General features: G+C 55.5%; 2 protein-coding genes across 4 annotated transcripts in view; one reads left to right on the forward strand and one right to left on the reverse strand.

Annotated features, from left to right (window-relative positions):
- The first annotated feature begins 1,254 nt into the window (after positions 1–1,254).
- MYBBP1A (MYB binding protein 1a) lies at positions 1,255–19,342 on the forward strand. 2 transcript variants are annotated; one of them, XM_037133016.2, is made up of 26 exons: positions 1,255–1,497; positions 1,669–1,764; positions 2,485–2,568; positions 2,653–2,727; positions 2,829–2,936; positions 4,114–4,289; positions 4,451–4,618; positions 4,744–4,861; positions 6,113–6,408; positions 6,538–6,648; positions 7,183–7,308; positions 7,498–7,665; positions 7,759–7,864; positions 12,444–12,540; positions 12,650–12,801; positions 13,121–13,204; positions 13,286–13,435; positions 13,525–13,695; positions 13,794–13,951; positions 15,148–15,400; positions 15,583–15,717; positions 15,800–15,868; positions 16,530–16,643; positions 16,807–16,908; positions 17,857–18,005; positions 18,185–19,342. In XM_037133016.2, exons 1-26 carry the CDS (start codon positions 1,300–1,302, stop codon positions 18,762–18,764), a joined length of 4,044 nt encoding a protein of 1,347 aa, XP_036988911.2. In that variant the 5' UTR covers positions 1,255–1,299; the 3' UTR covers positions 18,765–19,342. The 2 variants fall into 2 exon arrangements, with proteins under 2 accessions (XP_036988911.2, XP_036988912.2); XM_037133017.2 differs by lacking the exon at positions 18,185–19,342 and having other exon boundaries at positions 17,833–17,914.
- SPNS2 (SPNS lysolipid transporter 2, sphingosine-1-phosphate) overlaps positions 19,209–20,942 on the reverse strand; it is a 37,557-nt gene continuing 35,823 nt past the window's right edge. The window contains exon 13 of one of the 2 annotated variants that reach the window (XM_053672586.1): positions 19,209–20,719. In XM_053672586.1, the coding sequence (XP_053528561.1) occupies positions 20,239–20,719 (481 nt within the window). In that variant the 3' untranslated portion in view covers positions 19,209–20,238. The remainder of the gene's footprint in view (positions 20,720–20,942) is intronic. The other variant, XM_037133020.2, reaches the window with a different exon arrangement.

Below are 20,942 nucleotides of genomic sequence, written 5' to 3' on the forward strand. Positions count from 1 at the left end.
ATGGAGAGCACAAAGAGAATGCATGGACTACGTGCTCAGGGCCTGCTGGCTCAGGCCCTTGAACTTTGGTCTGGTCAGTTACCTGGACTGGCTCTTCTCAGCTAAGAAAACGAAGGATAATAAGAAAAGTGCACCAGGGCCTGGGGCCAGCCCTGTGTTCTGATCCAGTTCTGGGAAGGAAAGATGGAAGAATGCCACCTGGGCCCCGTGGGCAGGGCAGGCAGAGCCTGGGGGACTGCTGGCACCTCCGGCCTCCCCTTCAGGCCACCTTCTGCTGATCTCCCTCGGTGAGGCTGGAAACAAAATAAAGGTCAAGTCCCACGAATGCCACGTGCCATTCCTGCTTCTTGGTTAACTTCCCATAAGCCTTTGAGATGTCTGCTGTCAGGGCTTCCTCAAAGGGCAGCACAAGAAACTCTCACCCAGAGAGGCATAAGTCGGGCTGATGTCTTTCAGCTCCCACCTGCTCTGCTCACCTCCCGCTTCCTAGGGCACCATGTGTACAATGTAAACCTCTTAGTCTCACTTTCTAAAACAGACTCACAGTGCAGGAAAGAGGTTAGAGGGTGAGTAGGAGGTTCCCCAGGGGGCTGGGTACAAAAAAGCCCTGACCACCCCACCTCCCTGAGGGCTGGTGTCTCTCGGGACTATATCCTCCAAAGAGGGCTTCTCAGGTCAACAAGTAGGGGTGACCAGTAGCACCTCCACATTGTAAAAGGTATCTCTGACTTAATAGACCTCTTAATCCCACCACCTCCATCTCCTCCTGCCCAGCAAAGAAAATTCCTCCCCTACTCGGTAAATGGTAGCCCAACCTACCCACTTATTTTAGCCCCAAACCTGGCATGCCTCTCTCTTTTTCTCCCCCTACGTCCATCATCCCCTACCAGCAGCTGGAATATGAGCTGTCCGTTCTCATATTATCCTGGTTCAATCCACCATCGTCTTTGTTCTTTCTGCTCCTGCCTGTTCACTCCTACAATCCATCTCCCCAGCAGAGCTGCAGAATAATCTTTTAAAAATGCAAGTATTTTTATGGGCTTGCCCTCTAAACTCACTCAGTTCTCCCCATCACGCTCAGAATAAAATTCAAACTCTTGATTCTTTGTAGCGAGACCAAAAGCGTCAGACCGTTCCCGCCCCGCCCCACCCCGGCTATGCCCCGCCCCGCCCTGGCTATGCCCCGCCCCGCCCCGGCTTTGCTCTTCCCCAGCCGACCCAATCCAGTGCGCATGCGCTGCGACCTGACCCGGAAAAGGCAGCCTTCAAAGTCCCACGTGGTCGTGGAGCGTGGTGGAGATGGAGAGTGAAAACGTCGCTGAGGCTATGTCTCCGGGAGAGGCGACGAAGAGTGGCGCTCGGCCTGCCGACCGTCATGGCCTGCTGAAGCACAGCCGCGAGTTCTTGGACTTTTTCTGGGACATTGCGAAGCCGGAACAGGAGACGCGCCTGGAGGCCACCGAGAAGTTGCTGGAGTATCTGCGCGCAAGACCAGAGGTATGTATAGCGGGGAGCCCGAGGCAGGGAACTGCATAGATTTCAGTAAAGGTGGGGAGGCCGACCACAGGAATTGGGGATTAGGAGGCACGTGATCGGAACCTGGATACCCAAGTGAGCGCGTTGCGATTCTTGTCACTGGTCGACCCGGGAATGCACTTGGTTCCGCAGGGATCTGAGATGCAATATGCCCTGAAGCGCCTCATCACTGGACTCGGGATGGGGCGAGAAACTGCCCGGCCCTGCTACAGTCTGGCCTTGGCCCAGGTGAGGTGGTGACTGCTGAAGGGAACTGGCCATGCTGGTCAAAACGGTGGGGAGTGAGGAGGGCTAGCGTTTCAGCTGCAGGGGAGAAACGGTGTTCGGCGGGAGAGGTTGGGAGGGGTGACATCTGAGCTGATGGGAGGCGTCCCCACGTGGAGGTGGAGAAAGTGTGAGCCAGCTCTGTCAGAGAAGCCCCTGCGGATGGAGTGGGAGGTTGAGTTTTCTTCTTGGTACATGGCTTGACCGGCCGCTGAGGTACATTTTACCGGGAGTAGTAAGCTTTGGAGTGAGTTCCCATACCTCTGAAATGTTTCGGGTACTCTCCCCACAAGGGCCACTCAGCAGATTATAGGCCACCTCTGAGGAACTTCAACTGCTGGAAGGGCAATAAAGATCAGTCCTCGAGGATCAGCCTGAGGGGAGCTCAAAGCAGGCTGTGGGGATAGAGTGTCTGGGAATCTAGGGGCCAAAGGAAGTACTTTCTGCAACCCGGGTAAGCATGAGTAGGGAGGCAAGATTCAGCTCCACAGGAGCTGCGGGTTCTGTAGTTAGTGCTGCTTGGAGGGGCGTGAGCAGCTTCCTGGGCCTTCTTGGGAGTGGGAGCAGAGGCCCAAGGCCCTTGGGCAGAAGGGAGCAGTGGAAGGAGGTTGAGGGAGGTCTGTTGGGATGTGGTTGGGTCACTCCTCTGAGCCCCTCTCTTCCTCCTGCCACAACTCTTGGCAGCTGTTACAGTCTTTTGAGGACATCCCTTTGTGCAGCATCCTACAGCAGATACAAGAGAAACATGACCTGCAGAAAGTTAAGAAGGTGAGAACTAGTGTCCCCGGGAGGTCAGCAGTCCCGGGAGGGGGAAGACTTGGGCCCTCACCGGTGTCTGGAATCCTTTTCTAGGTAATGATGAGACCTGCTCTTTTTGCAAACCTGTTTGGGGTGCTAGCCCTGTTTCAGTCAGGCAGGCTGGTGAAGGTAAGAGCTTTGGGGGAAGAAGGGATGTGTGGACTGGCTTGGGAGTGTCAGGGGACAGTGGCATGTCCTGCTCATACCCTCTGCCCCTTCGTGGGTACTAGGACTCAGAAGCACTGATGAAGTCCGTGAAGCTGCTGCAGGTCCTGGCCCAGCACTACAACCACTTGCACGAGCAGCCACATAAGGCCCTGGTGGACATCCTCTCTGAGGTATGGGCTTGCCAGCTGTGGGACCCTGGGTAGCACTAATGGTTACAGAAACATGGCGAAGACACGAGTTAACACATGGAAATGCTCAGAACAGCAATATCCCATAGAAATACAAAAGTGTGTAATGGAACCATTTTAGTTGCTATATTAAAAAGGTAAAAAGGAACGAATGTAGTTTAATAACATAATTAGCCTAATACACCTATTAGGTTACCTAAATAATAATCTGAAGTATTTCAACATGCAATCAATATACAAAGTTGTAGTGCCCTGATCTGTGTGGCTCAGTGGTTTTGGGCGTCATCCCACAAAACGAAAAATTGGTGGTTCGATTCCTGGTCAGGGCACGTGCCTGGGTGTGGGTTCAGTCCCAGTAGGAGTGCATTTAAGAGGCACTGGATCAATGTTTCTCTCCCTCTCTTCCCCTCTCTAAAAAGAAATAAAAATCTTAAAAAAGAAAAAGTTGCAGAAGTAATTTGGGGGGGGTCACATTAAGTGTTTGAAAGCCATTGTGTGTTTTACACTTACAGCAAGACAGCGTTCAGACTAGCATATCCCAAGTGCTCAGTAGCCACTTGTGGCCTGTGGCCGCCATATTGGACAGTACAGTCCTAGAGTAGCACCTGGCAAATGGCAAGTATATTAAATACATTTGTCATTGTTGTTTTGGGACAGAGCTGGCTTCTCAGTGGCTTTCCCACTGCCCTTCTTGGGAAATGGTAGTAGATTAGTACCTGGAATCTTCTGCTACTAAGGAAAAGTCAGGGACAGCAAAGTCCTGGGCCCCAGCTTTCTGCAGCTCTGGCCGCAGAGCCACAAGGACCTGAAGTTGAACCCAGCTCTCTACTTGGAGCTCCTTACATGAGAAATAAGCTAGTTGAAAAATCCCAAAAGAGGAATAATTAAAATGGTGACCCCAGGCCAATTAGCATCAGTGGGGTGCTTATTTAAAACACAGCTTCCTGACACTTGGAAATTCGAGCTATATAATAAATACTCTCTGGTGATTCTTATGCCTAGCAAGGTGGGTTGTGGCTGTCCCACCTCCGATTGGCACTGTGCCAGGGGCCTCAAGGGAACCTGCCAGGTAGAACAGGGCCCCTCAGGCTCATTTCATGGGAAGAGATGAGGGCGCTGCGAGGGAGCCGCCCTTCCTCACCGCATGTCCTCATCCCAGGTTCCAGACAGCATGTTGCACGAGGTCCTGCCGAAGGTTCTCAAGGCTGACTTGAATTCAGTACTTGGCTCCCCTGAGCATCTGGAGATCTTCCTCTTGGCCCAGCAGAAAGTGCCCATGAAGCTCAAGCAGCTCATGGGACCAGTCAACCTGTTCTCAGATGAGAATATCCCCAGGTATGAGGGATGCGTGTGGGTGGGCTCCTTGGGGCCAAGGGGCTGTATCTGGCCATCCACAGATTTATCGTATGGCCTGAGGCTGTCCCTGCTTCCCTGGGCACCCTGACCCTTGTCTGTTCATTGGATGCCACCTGAGTCCCCTCTGCCCTCCTTCCCAGACTGGTGAACGTGCTAAAGATGGCTGCCAGCTCTGTGAAGAAGGAGCGCAAACTGCCCGCTGTGGCTCTGGACCTTCTCCGCCTGGCGCTTCAGGAAAACAAGTTCCCGCGGTTCTGGAAGGAAGTCGTAGAACAAGGGCTACTGAAAAAGCAGTTCTGGCCAGCCAGGTGCCTGTGGCGCTTGTCCACTCTCAACCCCTCTTTCCTTTGTTAAGCAGAGATGGGTTGGCAGTCCCAAAGTGCACATAGGGGAGCTGACGGCTCTGACCAGGCTCTGTCATGCATCCCCTTAGCTACCTGTGTTTCCGCCTGCTGGGTGCATCCTTGCCCCTGCTATCCAAGGAACAGCTGCAGCTGGTGATGCGGGGAGACCTGATCCGACATTACGGGGAACACATGGTCACTGCTAAGGTGGGTGCCTCCCCCTGCAGCCCAGCACTGCCAGAAACGGCCAGGCTTCCTGCCAGGAAGGGGGGCAGGCTGCCTCAGGGGTCAGTGAGCTTCTGGAAAACAAGGTCGCTCTTTGCTCCAGCATCAGTTCTTCCTGCCTCTGGTTCTGCCTGGTATGGGCAAGCACAGTTGCTATTGGAAGGGGCCTGGGACCAAGGCATCCCTTCCCTCTGGGTAGAGCAACTACCTCAGTCCCTCCACCTCTTTTCCCTCCAAGCAGAGTTTTGGCAAGGTCAGCCCTCCTTCTGCCCTCAGGCCCCGCAGCAGAGGCATTACAGCCAGCAGTCTTTCCAGACCTGCATCCACCCCAGCGTGGCTCCGAGCATTGTCCGTGCTTCCCACACCAAGCTGAGGGCTCAACAGGACAGTCGGGTGGTGGTTTAGAGCGTGGGATGGGGGATCAGAACACCGGGTCGCAGCCCTGCCTCCCCTGCACACTAGCTGCGTGACCTTGCGCGGGTGGTTTTCGTGCCCTGGACCCGCCTCTCCTTGTCTGTAAGACGAGGAGTGATGCTTCCTCGGAGTTGCAAAGATACCCCGTCAATACCCGGAGCCACTTAAAGCACTGTGCACTTCACAGGAAGCGCAGCTGGGCCTGCCCCTTCACCAGCTCACTCGCCACCATGGGCAGCTTCAGAGAGCCACGTTCCTCGTGGGATTCTGGGGGAGGGACAGACAGCTCAGAGAGTAGAGAGCAGTGAAGGGCACAGGCTGAGCGGGCTCGCGTCCAAGGTGTGTTACTTGGAGCCTCCAGAGATAACTCTTGTCAGCACTTCTGTACTAATCTATAAAATGACCAAAGAGGCCCACTGCAAAAAGTTGTTACAAAGATTAAACAAAACTTGGCACAGAAACATATCTCCTGGTGCCTTGCACTCAGTAAGCTTGCGAGAGGGGTTAGATTGTAAGCCTCACTGACAGCTAGGAGCTGGCAGACATGGGGTTTGAACCCAAGTCCATTCAGTGGGCCGGCTGGAATCAACCACTGCTCTGCCGGGCCTTCAGACCAGAGAACAGCCTGTCCTGACCCACAGAGGGGTGGAAAGCGGTTCCTTCTGGGTCCAGAGTTGTGGAGGGAGGCTATGAGGAAGACAGAAGCACTGGGGCGACTCGGCCCGGCACTGCGGGGCAGGAAGGCCTCCTGAGTCTTCGTGTACCCTGTTGTGGAAGGGGCCGGCGGGGCTGTTGGTCACTGCTGTGCCTGACTTGCAGTTCCCAAGTCAGTTCAAGTTTGCTCCAGAGATGAACGAGTACGTTGGAACCTTCCTGGAAGGCTGTCGGGATGACCCCGAGAGGCAGTTGGCTGTGATGGTGGCCTTCACATCCGTCACCAACCAGGGCCTCCCCATCGTGCCTACCTTTTGGCGGGTTGTGCGGTTCCTGAGTGGCTCTGCCCTCAAGGGCTATGTCGCTTGGCTGCGGGACATGTTTCTCAAGCCTGACCTGGATGCCTTGGTGGACTTCAGCACCGGCAATCAGAAGAAAGCACAGGATGCTTCACTCCACGGGTGAGTGGGGCCTGCTGAGTCCGAAGACCAGAGCCCTCCTTCCCACAGCATTGGGGTCCATGGAAGGGGAGGGGAGCAACTAAGCCTCTCTCTCTAAGTGGCACCCGCGACCTGGCTTCTGCTCTCCAGGCCTGAGCGAGCTGTGTTCCGGCTGCGGAAGTGGGTCATCCTCCGCTTGGTCAGCATCGTGGACAGCCTGCACCTAGAGAAGGAGGAGGCCTTGATTGAGGAGGTGGCCAGGTATATAATACGCTCAAACCCTGTTCCCTGTGGGTGGGACAGCCAAAGAATTGGGCCTCTTACCTAGTCCTAGTTTCGGTCCCTCTGGAGCCAGAAGTGTTGGGGTCTAGTTATCCATTAAAGGCAGACAAACCATTTCCTTGGGAGCCTGTGAAAGGACGGGACCCCGAAAGTGTGAGGCTGTAAGGCCCTCACAGCCTCAGGCTGGCTCTGTGTGTTGGCAAGAGGCTGTGTCAGGGTTGCCTCCACAGCGGCCCCATCTGTGCTGGGTGCTCACTCAGCTCTCACTGCAGTCCCCGGGGGGCAGCCCGGGTTGGCAGAGATGATGGTGTGACTTGGGTGAGGCCACACAGCCTCGAGTCTGTCTTGGCTCTGAGAGAAGGATGCTGGACCCAGATCTGAGAAATGTCCGCGCCCTCTCATAGCCAGAGCAGCTGCCTCTTTCTCCTCCAGGTCTTTGGTGATGCCATGAGGAGGGGCTGGTGAAAATGGGTGGCACTGAGGCAACATGGCTTGATCTCCCACTCTCCCCAGGTTTTGTTTCTTCCACTCATTCTTTGAAACAAAGAAGCCCACATCCCAGATCCCGGAAACGGAGCAGCGGTTCTCCTTCCCCTTGGAGGGCCGGATCCGAGAGGTGGTGGGCAATGCCTTCTTCAGGTAGGCCATGGGCAGCCTGGGAGAAGCTAAGCGTGGGCTAGCAGGGTGGGAAGGCGGTCTTAAGGATGCTTGCTCCCTCCAGTTCTGGGAGAAATTTTAGAGCTCCTCCCACTCAGTTCCAGTGGGGGTGGGAGGTACATGGCCATGCTTACTAACCCTGCCTGTGACCTTGACACCACCCTCATTCAGCCTGCTGCAGACTCTCAGCACACAGTTTAAGCAGACGCCAGAGCAGACCCAGGACAGGCAGCCCTGGACCTACCGCCTGGTACAGTTTGCAGACGTGCTGTTGAACCACAACCGTAATGTCGCCCCCCTGACACCCTTCACTACACAGCAGCGCCAGGCCTGGGATCGGTGAGGGGTTTGATTTACATGGGGTAATGGGCGGGACGCTCTGAGGTCTGACACTGGCAGCAGTGGCCTGAGAATATGCCCACCTCACACCAGGATGCTACAGACTCTGAAGGAACTGGAGGCGCGCTCCTCGGAGGCCAAGGCCAAGGTCACTGCCTTTCAGCACTTGCTACTCCTCGTGGGCATCCACCTCTTCAAGGTATGGCAGCCTAGAAAGGAGGAGGGGTTATGGACCTGAGGTCTGGGTCGCTACAGGCTCCTTCCTGGGGGGCTCGAGGGCTCTCCGAGGAGAGGCGCCGGGGAGCCGAACTCCTCAGGCTTCCTAGGCCGGCTGGTCCCGGGGGAGCTCAGTGCCAGCGACTCTTTTGGCCCTGTGGTTTCTTCTTGACTCTGAACTGCATTTCTCCAGAGATTTCCCTCTTGTATCACATGTGGCTCTTATGAGGCTGTTTTGAGCCTTTTTTATAATTTTTTTTTTCAATTCTAGTTGACACGCAATATTAAATTAGTTTCAGGTATGCAACACGACGATTAGACATTTCTGTAACTTAACAAAGTGATCCCCCCAGCGAGTCTAGTACTCATCCGACGCCCTACGCGGGTATTGTGTTACTGATTATGTCCCCAGTGCTGTACTTCACATCCGCCTGACTCTACAGCTGGCAGTTTGCTCTTAGTCCCTTCCTCCTCTTCACCCAGCTTCCCCCAACCCCCTCCCATCTGGCAGCCATCAAAATATTCTCTGCTTCTGTGAGTTTCTGTTTCGTTTGGTCATTTATTTTTACTATTTTTTTTAGATTCCACTTACAAGTGAAGTCATGTGGCATTTGTCTTTCCCTCTCTGGCTTATTTCACTCAGCACAGTTCCCTCTAGGTTCATTCATGTCCATGTAAGTGGCAAGATTTCATTCTCTCTCATGGATGAGTCCTCCTATTCTGTTGTATATGTGGACCATCTCTTTATCTGTTGATAAAGCACTTGGGTTGCTTCTATATCTTGGTTGTTGTCGATAACGCTGCAATAAACATAAGGAGGCACGTGTCTTTTCACATGACTGTTTTGGATTTCTTCAGAGAGATACCCAGAAGTGGGGTTGCTCGATCTCCCTTTGTCTCTTGTAGCCTTTGTTTCAAAGTTTATTTTCTGTCTGATATAAGTATTGCTACTCTAGCCTTTTCATTTTGTTCTGTTTCCATTTTCATGAATTTATTTTCTTGTCCCTTTACTTTCAGTGTGTGTGTGCCTTTTGATCTGAAGTGGGTCTCTTACAGGCGACATATGTAAGGGTCATGTTTTCTTACCCATTCAGCCATCCTGTGTCTTTTGATTGAAGCATCTAATCAATTTGCATTTAAAGTAATTGTTGGTAAGTATGTAATTATTGCCACCGTCTTCATATTTTTTATCTTTTTTAAAGAAGTTCCTTTAACATTTCTTTAATACTGGTTTGGTGCCATAATCTCTTTTAGCTTCTTGTCTGAGAAGGTCTTTTTTTTTTTTTTTTTTTAATTTAAACTTTATTGTATTTTTCCCCATTACCATTTAGTCCCATTATACCCCCCACCCCCCGGGAATCACCACACTGTTGTCCGTGTCCACAAGGCCTTTTTCCTTTGTGCTCAATCCCTCCACCTCCTAACCCCCACCCGCGACTAGCTGTCATTTGCTCTCCATCTATGAATCTGTCTCCATTTTCCTTGTTAGTTTAGTTCATTGGATTCCACATGTGAGTGAAATCATATGATATTTGTCTGTCTTTGACTCCTTATTTCACTTAACATAGTGTTCTCCAGGTCCATCCATACCATTGCAAAGGTTAAAACTTTCTTCTTTTTTCCAGCTGAGTAATATTCTGGGAAGCTCTTTATCTGTCCTTTGATTCTAAATGATAGCTTTGCTGGGCAAAGTAGTCTTGGTGGTAGGTCCTTGCTTTGCAAAATCACTTTGAATATTTCATGCTAGTCCCTTCTGACCTTCAGAGTGTTTGTGAGAAATCAGCTGACAGTCTTATGGGAACTCCCCTATAGGTAACTAACTGCTTTTCTTTTGCTGCTTTTAAGATTCTCTCTTTGTCTTTCACCTTTGGCATTTTAATTATGGTGTATCTTGGTGTGGGCCTGTTTGGGTTCATCTTGCTTGGAATTTTGCTTATGTCTATTTCTTTCAACAGTTTAGGGAAGTTTTCTGTGAGTATTTCTTGAAATAGGTTTTTAATCCCTTGCTCTCTATTCTTTTTCTAGTAGCCCCATGATACGAATGTTAGTTTGCTTAATGTTGTCCCAGGGGGCCCTTAAACTGCCCTCATTTGGGGGATTCTTTTTCTTTCTGCCTTTCTGACCTTTTGCCTTTTCTGACGTTTCTTGCCTTTTCAGGTGTTCTCCACTGCCTTGTCTTCTGTGGTTCGGACCCCTGCTCATTAATCTACTCTTGATTCCCTCTAGTGTGTTTTTCACTTCGGTTATCCTACTCTTTATTTCTGACTTTTTGTTTTTATTTTTATTTTTTTTAGATTTTTATTTATTTTTCTTTAGAGTGGAAGGGAAGGAGAGAGGGAGAGAAACATCAATGTATGGTTGCCTTTTGTGCGTCCCCTGCTGGGAACTGGCCTGCAGGGAACTGGCCTGCAACCCAGGCACGTGCCCTGACTGGGAAACGAACTGCTATCCTTTGATTCGCAGGCTCCGCCCTCAATCCACTGAGCTACACCAGCCAGGGCTGTATTTCTGACTTTTTTAAATGTTTTCTATCTCCTTTTTTATGTGTCCTATTTCTTTGTTAGAGTTCTCACTGAGTTCATTGAACATCCTAATAACCAGTATTTTGAACTCTTCATCTGGAAGATTGCTTATCTCCATTTTGTTTAGTTCTTTTTTGGGGTTTTGTTTGTTCTTTCATTTGGGACATGTTTCTTTATCTACTCATTTCGGTAGCCTCCCTGTGTTTGTTTCAGTGTATTAGATAGAGCTACCACCCTGGCTAGTGTGGCTCAGTGGATTGAGCGTGGGCTGTGACCCAAAGGGTCACCAGTTCGATTCCCAGTCAGGGCACAAGTCTTTGTTGTGGGCCAGGTCCCCAGTAGGGGACATGTGAGAGGCAAGCACGCATTGATGTTTTTCTCCCTCTCTTTCTCCTTCCCTTTCCCCTCTCTCTAAAAATAAAGAAGTAAAAACTTAAAAGAAAAATAGAGCTGCCCTGTCTCCTGGTCTTGATAGAGTGGCCTAATGTAGTAGGTGTCCTGTGGGGCCCAGGGGTGCAGCCTCCCTGGTCACCTGAGCTGGGGCTCCAGATGTGTCCCTCATGCAGGCAGCATGTGCCCTCCTGCTATAGCCTTGATTGGTGTTGGCACATCAGTGGGAGAGATTGAGCCTTTGGCTGATTGGCCATAGGGACTGGTCACAGCTGTAGTGGAGGAGCTGTGTGGGGACTGACCCCACACAGCAGGACCCACTTCAGCCAGGCTCTGGTGCCTGCTGGGTCAGCCGTTGGAGTGTGCTGTTTGTGCAGGTGGCTGGGTAGTACTCTCGTGTGGTCTGAAGCCGGCCACTGTTAGTTCTGGGGCCTCTGGGCAGGCGCTCCAATGCAGGCGAAGTTCAGCACTGGCCTTTGCTCTACCTGGGGTCACCTGATATGAACTACAAAGTGATCTGCAGGAGGTTGCTGCTTGTGCTGGTCTTGGAGGTGCTTGGGAGAGGCTAAGCTGCGAACTGAGGCCTCCTGCCAGTAGTGCGGTGCTTGGGGCTGCTTAGCAAGACGGTCAGGGCACATCGAGGCCAGATGCTACTTGTTTGGGGTTTGTGAACCTTTGAGAGACTTTAGAAAGGTCTGTAGTATAAGCCAAGACAAGCTATTAGTATGGAAAAGTCACTTGAAGCAGCTTGAATGAGACCAAAAAGTTGGGTAGGGCGGGGTCTCGGAGTCAGCAGGACTGGGCGAAGAGTGTTACCCAGATTGATGGAGACTTGGATATGGCCCCCACCTGCCAGCTCTGGAGTGGAGGGCTCCGTGAGGGAACAGTAGCCTCTGCCAGTACCTCTGTCTGGGAGAAAGCTGCCCTTCTAACCCTTACCCTGAGGCCAGACAAATATATCCCTGGCACCTTACAAGGTGCTCGAGCTCAGAGCAAGAAAGTCCAGTAGGTCTCTTCTCAGGCCCTTTAAGAGAAACTCTTGCCTGGGACTGCAGCAGCCCTCCGTCCCTTACCCATAGTCGCCACCGGTTTTCACAGCCAGAACTTGGGGAGACTTGTCTTCCCTGAGCTGAGTAGCCCACAGTGGTTCTGGGACCCCTCGCTCACAGGGAGGACCCCAGCAGCTGAGATATCCCTCCTGATTTTTAACCACCACATGTGAGTGTGGGACTGGTCCCTTCCACATCTCTGCCCCCCACCAGTATAGCTTCTTCTCTGTGTCCTTAGCTATAGGACCTTTGTTCTGTTCAACTAGGCTTCAAGCGTCTCTGAATGAGAGGCAGTCTGTAGTCGTAATTGTGACGTGGCCTTGGGAAGAGGCGAGCACAGCATTTGCCTGCCTCTGAGGAGCTGGGCTCTCCAAGGGCCCTCCGATCCTGCAACTGTACATTGGATGTAAAATATCATCACCTCCTGGGCTACTCCTGGGGTCTGGCTGGGGTCCTCCGTTCTGGGTGGCAAGGGTGACTGGCTAAGGCAGGCTGGAGTGTTCTGAGCATCTGGTGAGAATGCTCCACTTGACTAGCCCCTCCCCCAGCTCAGCGGAGGCTGGGAATGGGGCTTGGCTGCTGATTTCCGCCCCATACACAGTCTCCCACAGAAAGCTGCGACCTCCTGGGTGACATCCAGACCTGCATCAAGAAGAGCCTGGGGGAGAAGACCCGTCGGACCCGCTCCAAGGCCGCCAGTGGGTCATTGCCCCTGGGGTAGGGGGGCAGGGCACATCCTGGGCACAATGGAGACCTGCAGCGGGGCAGCAGTGCCCTGCTCTGACTCAGACCTCCTCCCACTTGCAGACCCCCAGGAGCCGCCATGGGTGGAAGTGCTGGTGGAGGTCCTCCTGGCCCTCCTGGCACAGCCCAGCCATTTGATTCGCCAAGTGGCCCGGAGCGTGTTTAGCCACATCTGCTCCCACCTGACTCCACGTGCTCTGCAGCTAATTCTGGATGTGAGTTGGGGGCCTTTGGGGAAACAGGTCCCAGGATGTGGCTGTTCCAGCACCAGGCTGCACCTGCAGAGTGGGTGGGGGCCCCGCTCACACTCTGCTGCTGTGCAGCCCTGTCCCAGGGCCTGCTGAGCAGTCATCATGTCTGTCAGGCGTGCTGGCACTGGCCGTTGGGTAATGTCACCTTGCCTCCTGGCCTTCATTTTCCTCCCTTGACCTTTTGGTCAAGACTGGACTGAGCAAGGTCAGGGAAGTTAGTCAAGACAGCCCAGTGGTCCGAGGAGGGTAAAGAAAGGGTCAGCCATCTGGGAATGCCCTGCAGGTGCTAAACCCCGAGCAGAGCCAGGATGAGGATGACAACGTGGTGATCACAGACGATTCCGAGAAGCAGCTAGAGGATGAAGAGGTACTTAACAGCAAGGGGCAGCGCAGGGTGGGCGGTTGCATGGTGTGCAATGGGGAGGTACTACACGCTGGCCACCCACAGGACAAGAGCTCGGAGGGCGAGAACAACAAGAACTCCGAGAGTGAGGAGGAGAGCACCGAGGAGGAGAGTGAGGAGGAGGATCGGGACGGGGATGTAGACCCTGGCTTCCGGGAGCAGCTGATGGCGGTGCTGCAGGCAGGGAAGGCGCTGGTGAGCGGAGGCTTGGGGGATTCGGTCCCGGTCTGTGTCTGCACGTGCCCACGAGATGCCAGGCTGCTCACTGGGCACCTGTCCCTCAGGGTGGAGTGGGTGACGACGAGGATGACGAGCTGGATGACGAGGCCATGATGGCTCTGGACCAGAACCTCGCCGGCCTCTTTGCCGAGCAGAAACTGCGCATCCAGGCACGGAGGGACGAGAAGAACAAGCTACAGAAGGAGAAGGCGCTCCGGCGGGACTTCCAGATCAGGGTGAGCCTGAGAACCGGCCCGAGTGCCCTCTCCGGCTTAGTGGCCTTGCCCCTCTGCGCCCTCCCACACCTGACTGAGCCCACCCATCCCCGCCTCAGGTCCTGGACCTGATAGAAGTGCTGGTGACCAAGCAGCCCGAGAACCCCCTGGTCCTGGAGCTGCTCGAGCCACTGCTGAACATCATCCGTCGCAGCATGCGCACCAGCAGCACCAAGCAGGAGCAGGACCTCCTGCACAAGACAGCCCGCATCTTCACGTGAGTGCGGGTGGGGTGGGGGCACTAGTGCTCAGAGGAGTGCCAGGCCTTTTGGGTTTCCTAAGTAAAAAGGGGAGGAGCCAAGCTTCCAGAGTGGGCCCCCATGGCTCTCAAGGTTCACTGCTGTCCCTGGAGGGCACATGTGACCCAGCAACTCACACATGAGCCTTCATTCACCTCTCCATCTTCCCATACTTAGCAGCAGCTCTGCACTAGACCAGCAGTCCTCACTGCAGTCAGGGAACCAGCCTGGTCATCCAGTGTCTTGGGGCTGTGGTGGGGGGAGGGTAGCCGATAAGGAGCAGCAGGCACACAGGTGGTGGGTGCACCAAACCCACTGGAGCTGCCAGGAAGGTCTCCTGGGAAGGTGTCAGTAGTGTTGGGAGCTGTAGGGTTCCATCAAGCCCAGGGGCCACTGGCAGGGCAGAGCACGTCCAGAAGGTTTGCAGCTGGGAAGTAAGAGCCCTGTGGACCCCACCCTAACAGTGCCGGGAGCCACAGAGGTGTTCTTACCAGGAGTATAGGCAGGGGATGGAGGCTGGTTTGTCTTTTAAGAAAAAAGTGGCAGTGTGGGCTGCACTAGAGCGGGGAGCCCAGCCAGAGGGACGGTGCAAGGGACAGATATAGATCTGCCTTCCCGAGTGCAGAGGAGCTTGGGGACACAAAGGCCTGGGGTCTTGAGGTGCCAAGCACACAGAGCAGAGCAGGTGGGCAGAAGGACATGGGCAGTGCCCCCCTAACTCATCTCTCATGCCGGCTTCGGGCCCCCACCTTTTCTGTTAGTTCTCCCTGCCACATGTTTGGGCAGTGTTGGGCTGTTCAGTGCTCTGCCTCTGGTCCCCGCTGTGTTCCCAGCCCTACAGGGCCATGCAGGGTTCTGGGCACACAGATCCTGATCTTGCCTCACAAAGGACTGGAGCCAGTCTTTCACCAGAGACGAGTATAGATGGGAATGTGAACTGTGTTCGGCCCGTGGTGCGGCCTTAGCTCAGGGAGCCGTTTTCCCCTCTGGCTTGTCCTCAGAGCAAATCTGCAGGTGGTCCCGGGCGTCCCTCTGCAGCCTCAGTCAGATCCATTTTCCTCTCTTAAGTGTCTCCCTGCCTGTGAAGTGGGACTCAGGGTCCCTACACTTAGGCTTGGCTCTCCTGGGCGGGAAGAGAATGTTGTGACCAGCTCCTCCCCTTCCTGCCCTGCAGACACCACCTGTGTCGCTCCCGGCATTACTGCCGTGATGTGGGCAACAGCCTGGAGACTCTGTATGCCCAGGTGGAGCGGCTGGTACAGCAGGCCAGCCACCAAGCCGACTCCTCTGTCTCCCTCTACTACTTCAACGCCTCTCTCTACCTGCTCCGGGTCTTGAAGGGTAACACTGCTGAAAAGTCCGTCCGCCAGACCCAGAAGAAGGAGAAAGCAGGCACTAACACCAGCGCCAAGCCCAAGGGCCCTGAGGTGAGCAGACCCTGGCCCAGAAAGGCTCAGCCTGGGAAGTCCGGGGCCAATAGATAGGAGCAGATTCCAGCAGCGGGCCGGGACCATTTGCCTGTTTCACGGGTGGGGAGTTGAGACCACAGCTCCTTAGGGACCCAGCTTTCGCCTTCCCTCTTCCTGGCATCACACTGACTTTTTCTCAGGTGGCGCAGGCAACCAGCTGCTTAGATTTGAGCCTCGTGACCCCGATCTACTCATCAGCACTGAGCTCCTTCCTGACCAAGCGCAACAGCCCGCTCACTGTTCCCATGTTCCTCAGCCTCTTCTCCCGGCACCCGGTGAGTGTGGGGCCGGCCCGCCCCCACGGAGCCCCTGTGCAGCCCAGCGCCCCATCTCACGGCCCTGTCATTCCCTCCCTAGCTGCTCTGTAAGAACCTGCTCCCTGTTGTGATCCAGCACATGACGGGCCAGACACGGCCTCGCCATCAGGTAAGGGCCTGAGTCCCCCCACTTGGCTCATTCTGGCTGGGTGTCGGTGAGGCCCGGCAGGGCAGCCTGGCGAATGAGGGTGAGCAGGCCCACCCCACCCGGCCAACCTGCCCTGCCAGCCCCTCCCTCCCCATAGGCACAGGGTAGCTGTAGGGGTGGGGCAGCTCTGCCCCTGACACTTCCGCTTCCCACATGTCTGGAGCCCTCAGACTCCTTAGTGCTCACACTCCAACCTGCACAGGGGAAGCCCCTTAGCTATCTGCTCAGGTGTCTAGATGACAGGGACAGGGTGGGGACAGGGATGAGGGGCCTGGGGAGGCTGGAGGACTACAGTACTGAGCAGTAAAAGGGTGTCAGGAACTGTTTCAGTCCAGATTGCTACCTCTGTTCAGCTGAGAGCTCTTGCTGCCCCACACCCCAGGCCTCTGCTCCCTCACCTGCCTGAGAAGAGGGGACAAGAGTGGATGGGTACAGACCCCAGAGCTTCACAGGAACAACCCAGGCAGGATGGATTCAGAGCAGTAGGCCACCCCTCACACAGACCAGGGTTGTCTTGGCCTTAGTAGCTGCTCAGCAGGCTGCCAGACCTGGGGTCCCCTCTGGTATCCTAAGCCTGGCCCAGCATGCCAGGTCTCCTGGTGACCATGTTCCACCTCCCCAGGCACAGGCCTGCCTGCTGCTCCAGAAGGCCCTACCTGTTCGGGAGCTGAGGCTGTGCTTTGAGGACCCTGAGTGGGAGCAGCTGATTGGCCAGATCCTGGCAAAGGTCACTGAGGTAACAGCCATGGCGGTCCCCTCCCACAGGAATGGTTCAGAAATGGGGAGCGAGGATTACTGGGACCCAGCCCTTGGATGGTTTGGGGTTGCCCCAGGAAGGCATGTGGGAAAGGGCTTCGGGAAGCGCGTGGAGCAGCTCAGCATGGCCACCACCTCCTCAGAACTTTAAGGCACTGGGCGAAGCGCAGACCAAGTCAGAGCAACTGAAGGAGCGGTCCTCCTTGGAGCTGCTCAACACCGTTCTGCGGATTGTTCATCATGAGGTAAGCCCCGAGTTCCGAAAGGAGGTCACTAGGCAGGCAGAGGAACTAGTCTGAGCAAAGGCCTAGGGGTAGGCGGGTACCCATGTGGGGAAGGTTCTGGATGCCAGGGGAGGAATTGGCCTGTTATTGTTTGCGGGGCTAGAGAGCCGTGGACACGGGATTGGCTTGGGAGGGGAGAGAGAGCCATGCCGGAGCCTGGCCAGGCTGGGGTGAGAGGGGACACTGTTGTTTGTGCTGTGGTAAGAAAAAGCTGAGTGGGGGCTGGGAGGGCCGGGGCTGGAGACACTCCTGGTGGGCAGCTGTCCAGAAGAAGCCAGGGCTCCAGGCCTGTGGGACGGGCAGGAGGCAGCTGAGGACGAGTGGCTCCCTCAGTCTGGCCCAGAGGGAGAGGTCTGGGAGCTCTAGTGTAGACACTAGTCACAACCCACATGCAGGGCAGGCTTGCTGAGAGGGTCCTCAGGCAGGGGACTGGGCCTGGGCTGGGGCTTTGCAGAACAGCCGGTGGGCCTGAGAATCGGTGCCCAGAGTGGCAGTAAAAGGCCAGGAGAGAAGGGTGCGTTGGAAGCCAGTGGGTCTAAAGGAATAGTCGGATGTGGTGGGGAGGGGGGGAGAATGGCTTCGGCCACCCTGACGTCATTGCATGGTGCCCTCAGAGGTGGGCGGCCAGCGCCACCCAAGGCAGGACTGAGTGGGAGGTGAGGACGTAGAGATTGGGGCTTCTGGCTGTGGGGCGAAGGAAGAGACATCGTCCCTGGGGCTCCTTTTTCTTCCCAAGGCAAGTGGAGGTGGTGATTCACAGCCAGAAGGAGTGACCGAGGGTGCAGAAGTGGGTGTGGGGTCACTGGAGAGGCAGTAATTGGGCAAGGGTGGGAGGACCGGCGACCAAGAGCTGTGAAGAAGCCCTGCTTCCTGTCTCCGCTGTAGCCATAGCTTTGCCACCCTTTACAGAAGATGACCATGGACCTGACAGTCGTCCAGGGCGTGCTGCAGAGCCAGCAGTCAAAACTGCAGCACAGGGTGCAGCAGCCAGAGCACTCAGCCGGGTCCAGCCGCCTCTACGACCTCTACTGGCAGGCCATGAAGGTCCTCGGGGTCCAGTAGGTCCTGGGAACAGCCCATACCTTGGGAGGGGCCAGAGAGACCCTCACGCTGCACACATCATGATGTGCGTGCTCCAGAGTCGGAGCTTTGGGCAGCTTGGGTCCCGTGGGACCATGGAGGTGGTGGGCACACCTGCCTTTGCTGGACACTTTCTCATTTGCTCACTTCCTCCCAGGCGCCCCAAGTTGGAGAAGAAGGATGCCAAGGAAGTCTCCACTGCCACGCAGAGCCCCATTAGCACGAAACGGAAGAAAAAGGGATTCTTGCCAGAGACCAAGAAGCGCAAGAAACGCAAGTCAGAGGGCATCACACAAAAGGAGGATGCCCAGCCCGTGGCCACCAGTGGGGACCAGCCCCCCAGCACAGGCAAGAAGAGGAAAAGGAAGAAGGCTAAGGTCGCAGCCCAGGCCCAGGTGAATGGGACGCCTATTGCCAAGAGCCCTGCCACCAAGAGTCTGGCCCCAGAGCCCCCTGCCTGGAGCCCCAGCACCCCTGCCAAGACCCCAAAACTACAGAAGAAAAACCGGAAGCTGTCCAAGGTGAATGGAGCCCCTCCTGTGTCCCCCACAGAGCCTGCTAGCAAAAAGCAGCACCAGAAGGAGCTGCCCAAAAAGGGGGTCTCAGGCAAATCGCCCCAGCTGGCACTGCCACGGAAAAAGGCAAGATTGTCTTTGGCCAGCAGGAGCCCCAGCCTCCTCCTCCAGGGCGGGGCCAAGAGAAAGAAAGCACAGCTAAAGAAGGCAGCAAAGCCCTGAGCAAGGGCCCTGTCCCTTAGCCCCTCCCTGTCAGCCCTAGAGACCCCTATTTTTTCACCGGGATTTTAATAAACAAGCCACTGTGTGAGGTACTGCCTTCTGGCACTGGGGTGGAGGCCCTGCCACCAGCCTGCCTGCAGGTCCCACTGCAGCAAGCGTGCCCTGAGTCCTTGTCTGCGTGATCCTGGGGGAGTCAGGGACACGGGCCCTGCCTCTGCGCTCTGGCCGCCCTGTTTCTCAGGCCAGAGCACATCTGAATTGTTGGGGCTGGGACCTCAGCTGCCAGCCACGTGGGCCAGGTCCAGGGTTCTGGTGTTCAGGCGGTTGACACAGGTAGATGCTACCAGTGCAGTGCTAGCCATCATGCTGGCTGAGCCCAGGTGTGACCACTCCTTGTGCATGCCCCCCCCCCCCAGGCTACTCTTCCTGCAGGAGCCACCAGGGCATGGTTTAAATAGGTTTATTTCTTCATTTACAAGAGGAATATATTTGGCTTCTCTCTTAAGACTCTGAGATTCACAATCAGCAGCTCTAAAAAATAAAGGAGCAGTTTGGCTTCCGGAAGGAAGAGGAGGCAACACTTGGACCTGGTTCTTGTACAACAAGAAAACATTGCTGGGGCCCCAGTGGAGGCCGGGGTGAGGGTGGAGGCCAGGCTGGTCTTTGGGGATCCCACCCCCTTGTTGGGCCCCCTCCAAGGTGCCCCAGAGTTTGGTGGGGAGTGGGTATTCCAGTAGCTTACACACCACTGAAGCCACATCAGCTGCTAACTACAGAGGGAGCTGGCTCTTAGAGTCTCCTCCTGGCTGCAAGGGGCCCCAGACCAGAACCACCTTGATTCCAGCAAATGTGCAGGGAGGGAGTGTGGAGCAGAGGGGACGCGATGAGCTGCACGGTGGGCGCCAAGGTCTGGTGTGAAGTTCAGCAGCTGCGCCCCACACGTGGCTGTGAGTGTGGGATGGTGTGCGCAGGGGGGACCACAGGTGGTCATGGGCTGTGGAAGTGCACGGGAGCAACAGCGCTGACGTGGGTGGAGGTGGCTCTGAAGTGTCAGCCTGCACCAGCTCTACCTTGGGTCAGGAGCTTGGTGGTGGCTGCTTCCTCTGGCTGTCAGAGCCCTGGTTGCTCCCTGTGGTTTCAGGAAGAATCCCCCTGGGTTCTGCCTGTGGAAAAAACCTGTTGTGGGGCAGGAGCAGGTTCTGGCTTGTGTTGGGGGTCCAGGAGGATAGGAACAGGTTTTCCAGGGACCACAAGGAGTCCTGTCTTCCGGGCAGGCCCCAGATCCCAGGTCTGGGGGCACAGATGGTATATAGCAGCCACCAGGGCCTTCACCCCTGGTGATGCCAGGTCCCCACCCTGGAGCCAGCCCAAAGAAGCAGAGACAAGGGAGTTCTCGGTGCCAGGTTGAGTCCATCCTCTGTCTCTGAGGTCAGAGGCCCAGCTGGAAGGCTATGGTCCCACACACCAGGGAGCCTCAGAGCCTGAAGTGGCACCCTGAGGCCTGGGCCGCCCCTGGGTGCAGTCCAGGAGCTGCTGGGTCTTCAAAGCTTCCTCGAGTGCCATGCCCAGCGAGCCCCACAGGGAAGTCCAGCTCCCTGGCCCCATGGTCCAGAGAGGGTAGGCCCTTGCCCAGGGTCATGTAAGCTGGTGGCAGACCAGTCTCTCTCCACACACCCAGTGGGGGCTGCCGCCTCCTGGGGTCCCGAGGGCCCTGCAGCCCTAACCCAGAGCTGGGGGCCTGTCCGGCTGTGTGGCCCCAGCACACACAGCCCTCCAGGTTCGCTGAGGACATAGCCTCCTCTTGGAGCCATGGCCACCCAGCAGTCCCAGACCAGAGATGGTGAGTGTCCAGCCGTGGGCCATGTGGGAAGCTGGCCAGCCCCGCAGGGCTGGGATGCGGAAGGACACCTCCCAGGCTGGGTGGGAGGGAGCGTTCTTCATAGTTCCAGAGGCACCTAGAAGGAAGAGGGTCAGAGGTCAGAGGTGGGGCTTTGGGAGGCGTCATTTAGAGTTTCCTTCACTTTCCTTGCTGTTCTGAGAAATGCCTTTCTCTGGCTCTGGATCTCCTGTGTCTCCTGGGGCCTGGCTGTGGGGCGGTGACCTGGGGTCTCGCACTGCTGGGAAGTGCCCCTCCCAGAGGAAGGTCAAAGTAGGAGTCGGGCCCTGGCACCTCTAGGA

Source organism: Artibeus jamaicensis, unplaced genomic scaffold (genome assembly GCF_021234435.1).
Source record: "Artibeus jamaicensis isolate MK-2021 breed Jamaican fruit bat unplaced genomic scaffold, CSHL_Jam_final contig_777, whole genome shotgun sequence".
Lineage (NCBI taxonomy): Eukaryota > Metazoa > Chordata > Mammalia > Chiroptera > Phyllostomidae > Artibeus > Artibeus jamaicensis.

Bases quoted from the DNA above. Each gene is read 5' to 3' on its own strand.
- MYBBP1A (XM_037133016.2), top strand. From the start codon at position 1,300: ATGGAGAGTGAAAACGTCGCTGAGGCTATGTCTCCGGGAGAGGCGACG. The intron at 13,696-13,793 runs GTGAGCCTGAGA...TCCCCGCCTCAG, and splicing joins GGCGGGACTTCCAGATCAGG to GTCCTGGACCTGATAGAAGT. The intron at 18,006-18,184 runs GTAGGTCCTGGG...ACTTCCTCCCAG, and splicing joins ATGAAGGTCCTCGGGGTCCA to GCGCCCCAAGTTGGAGAAGA.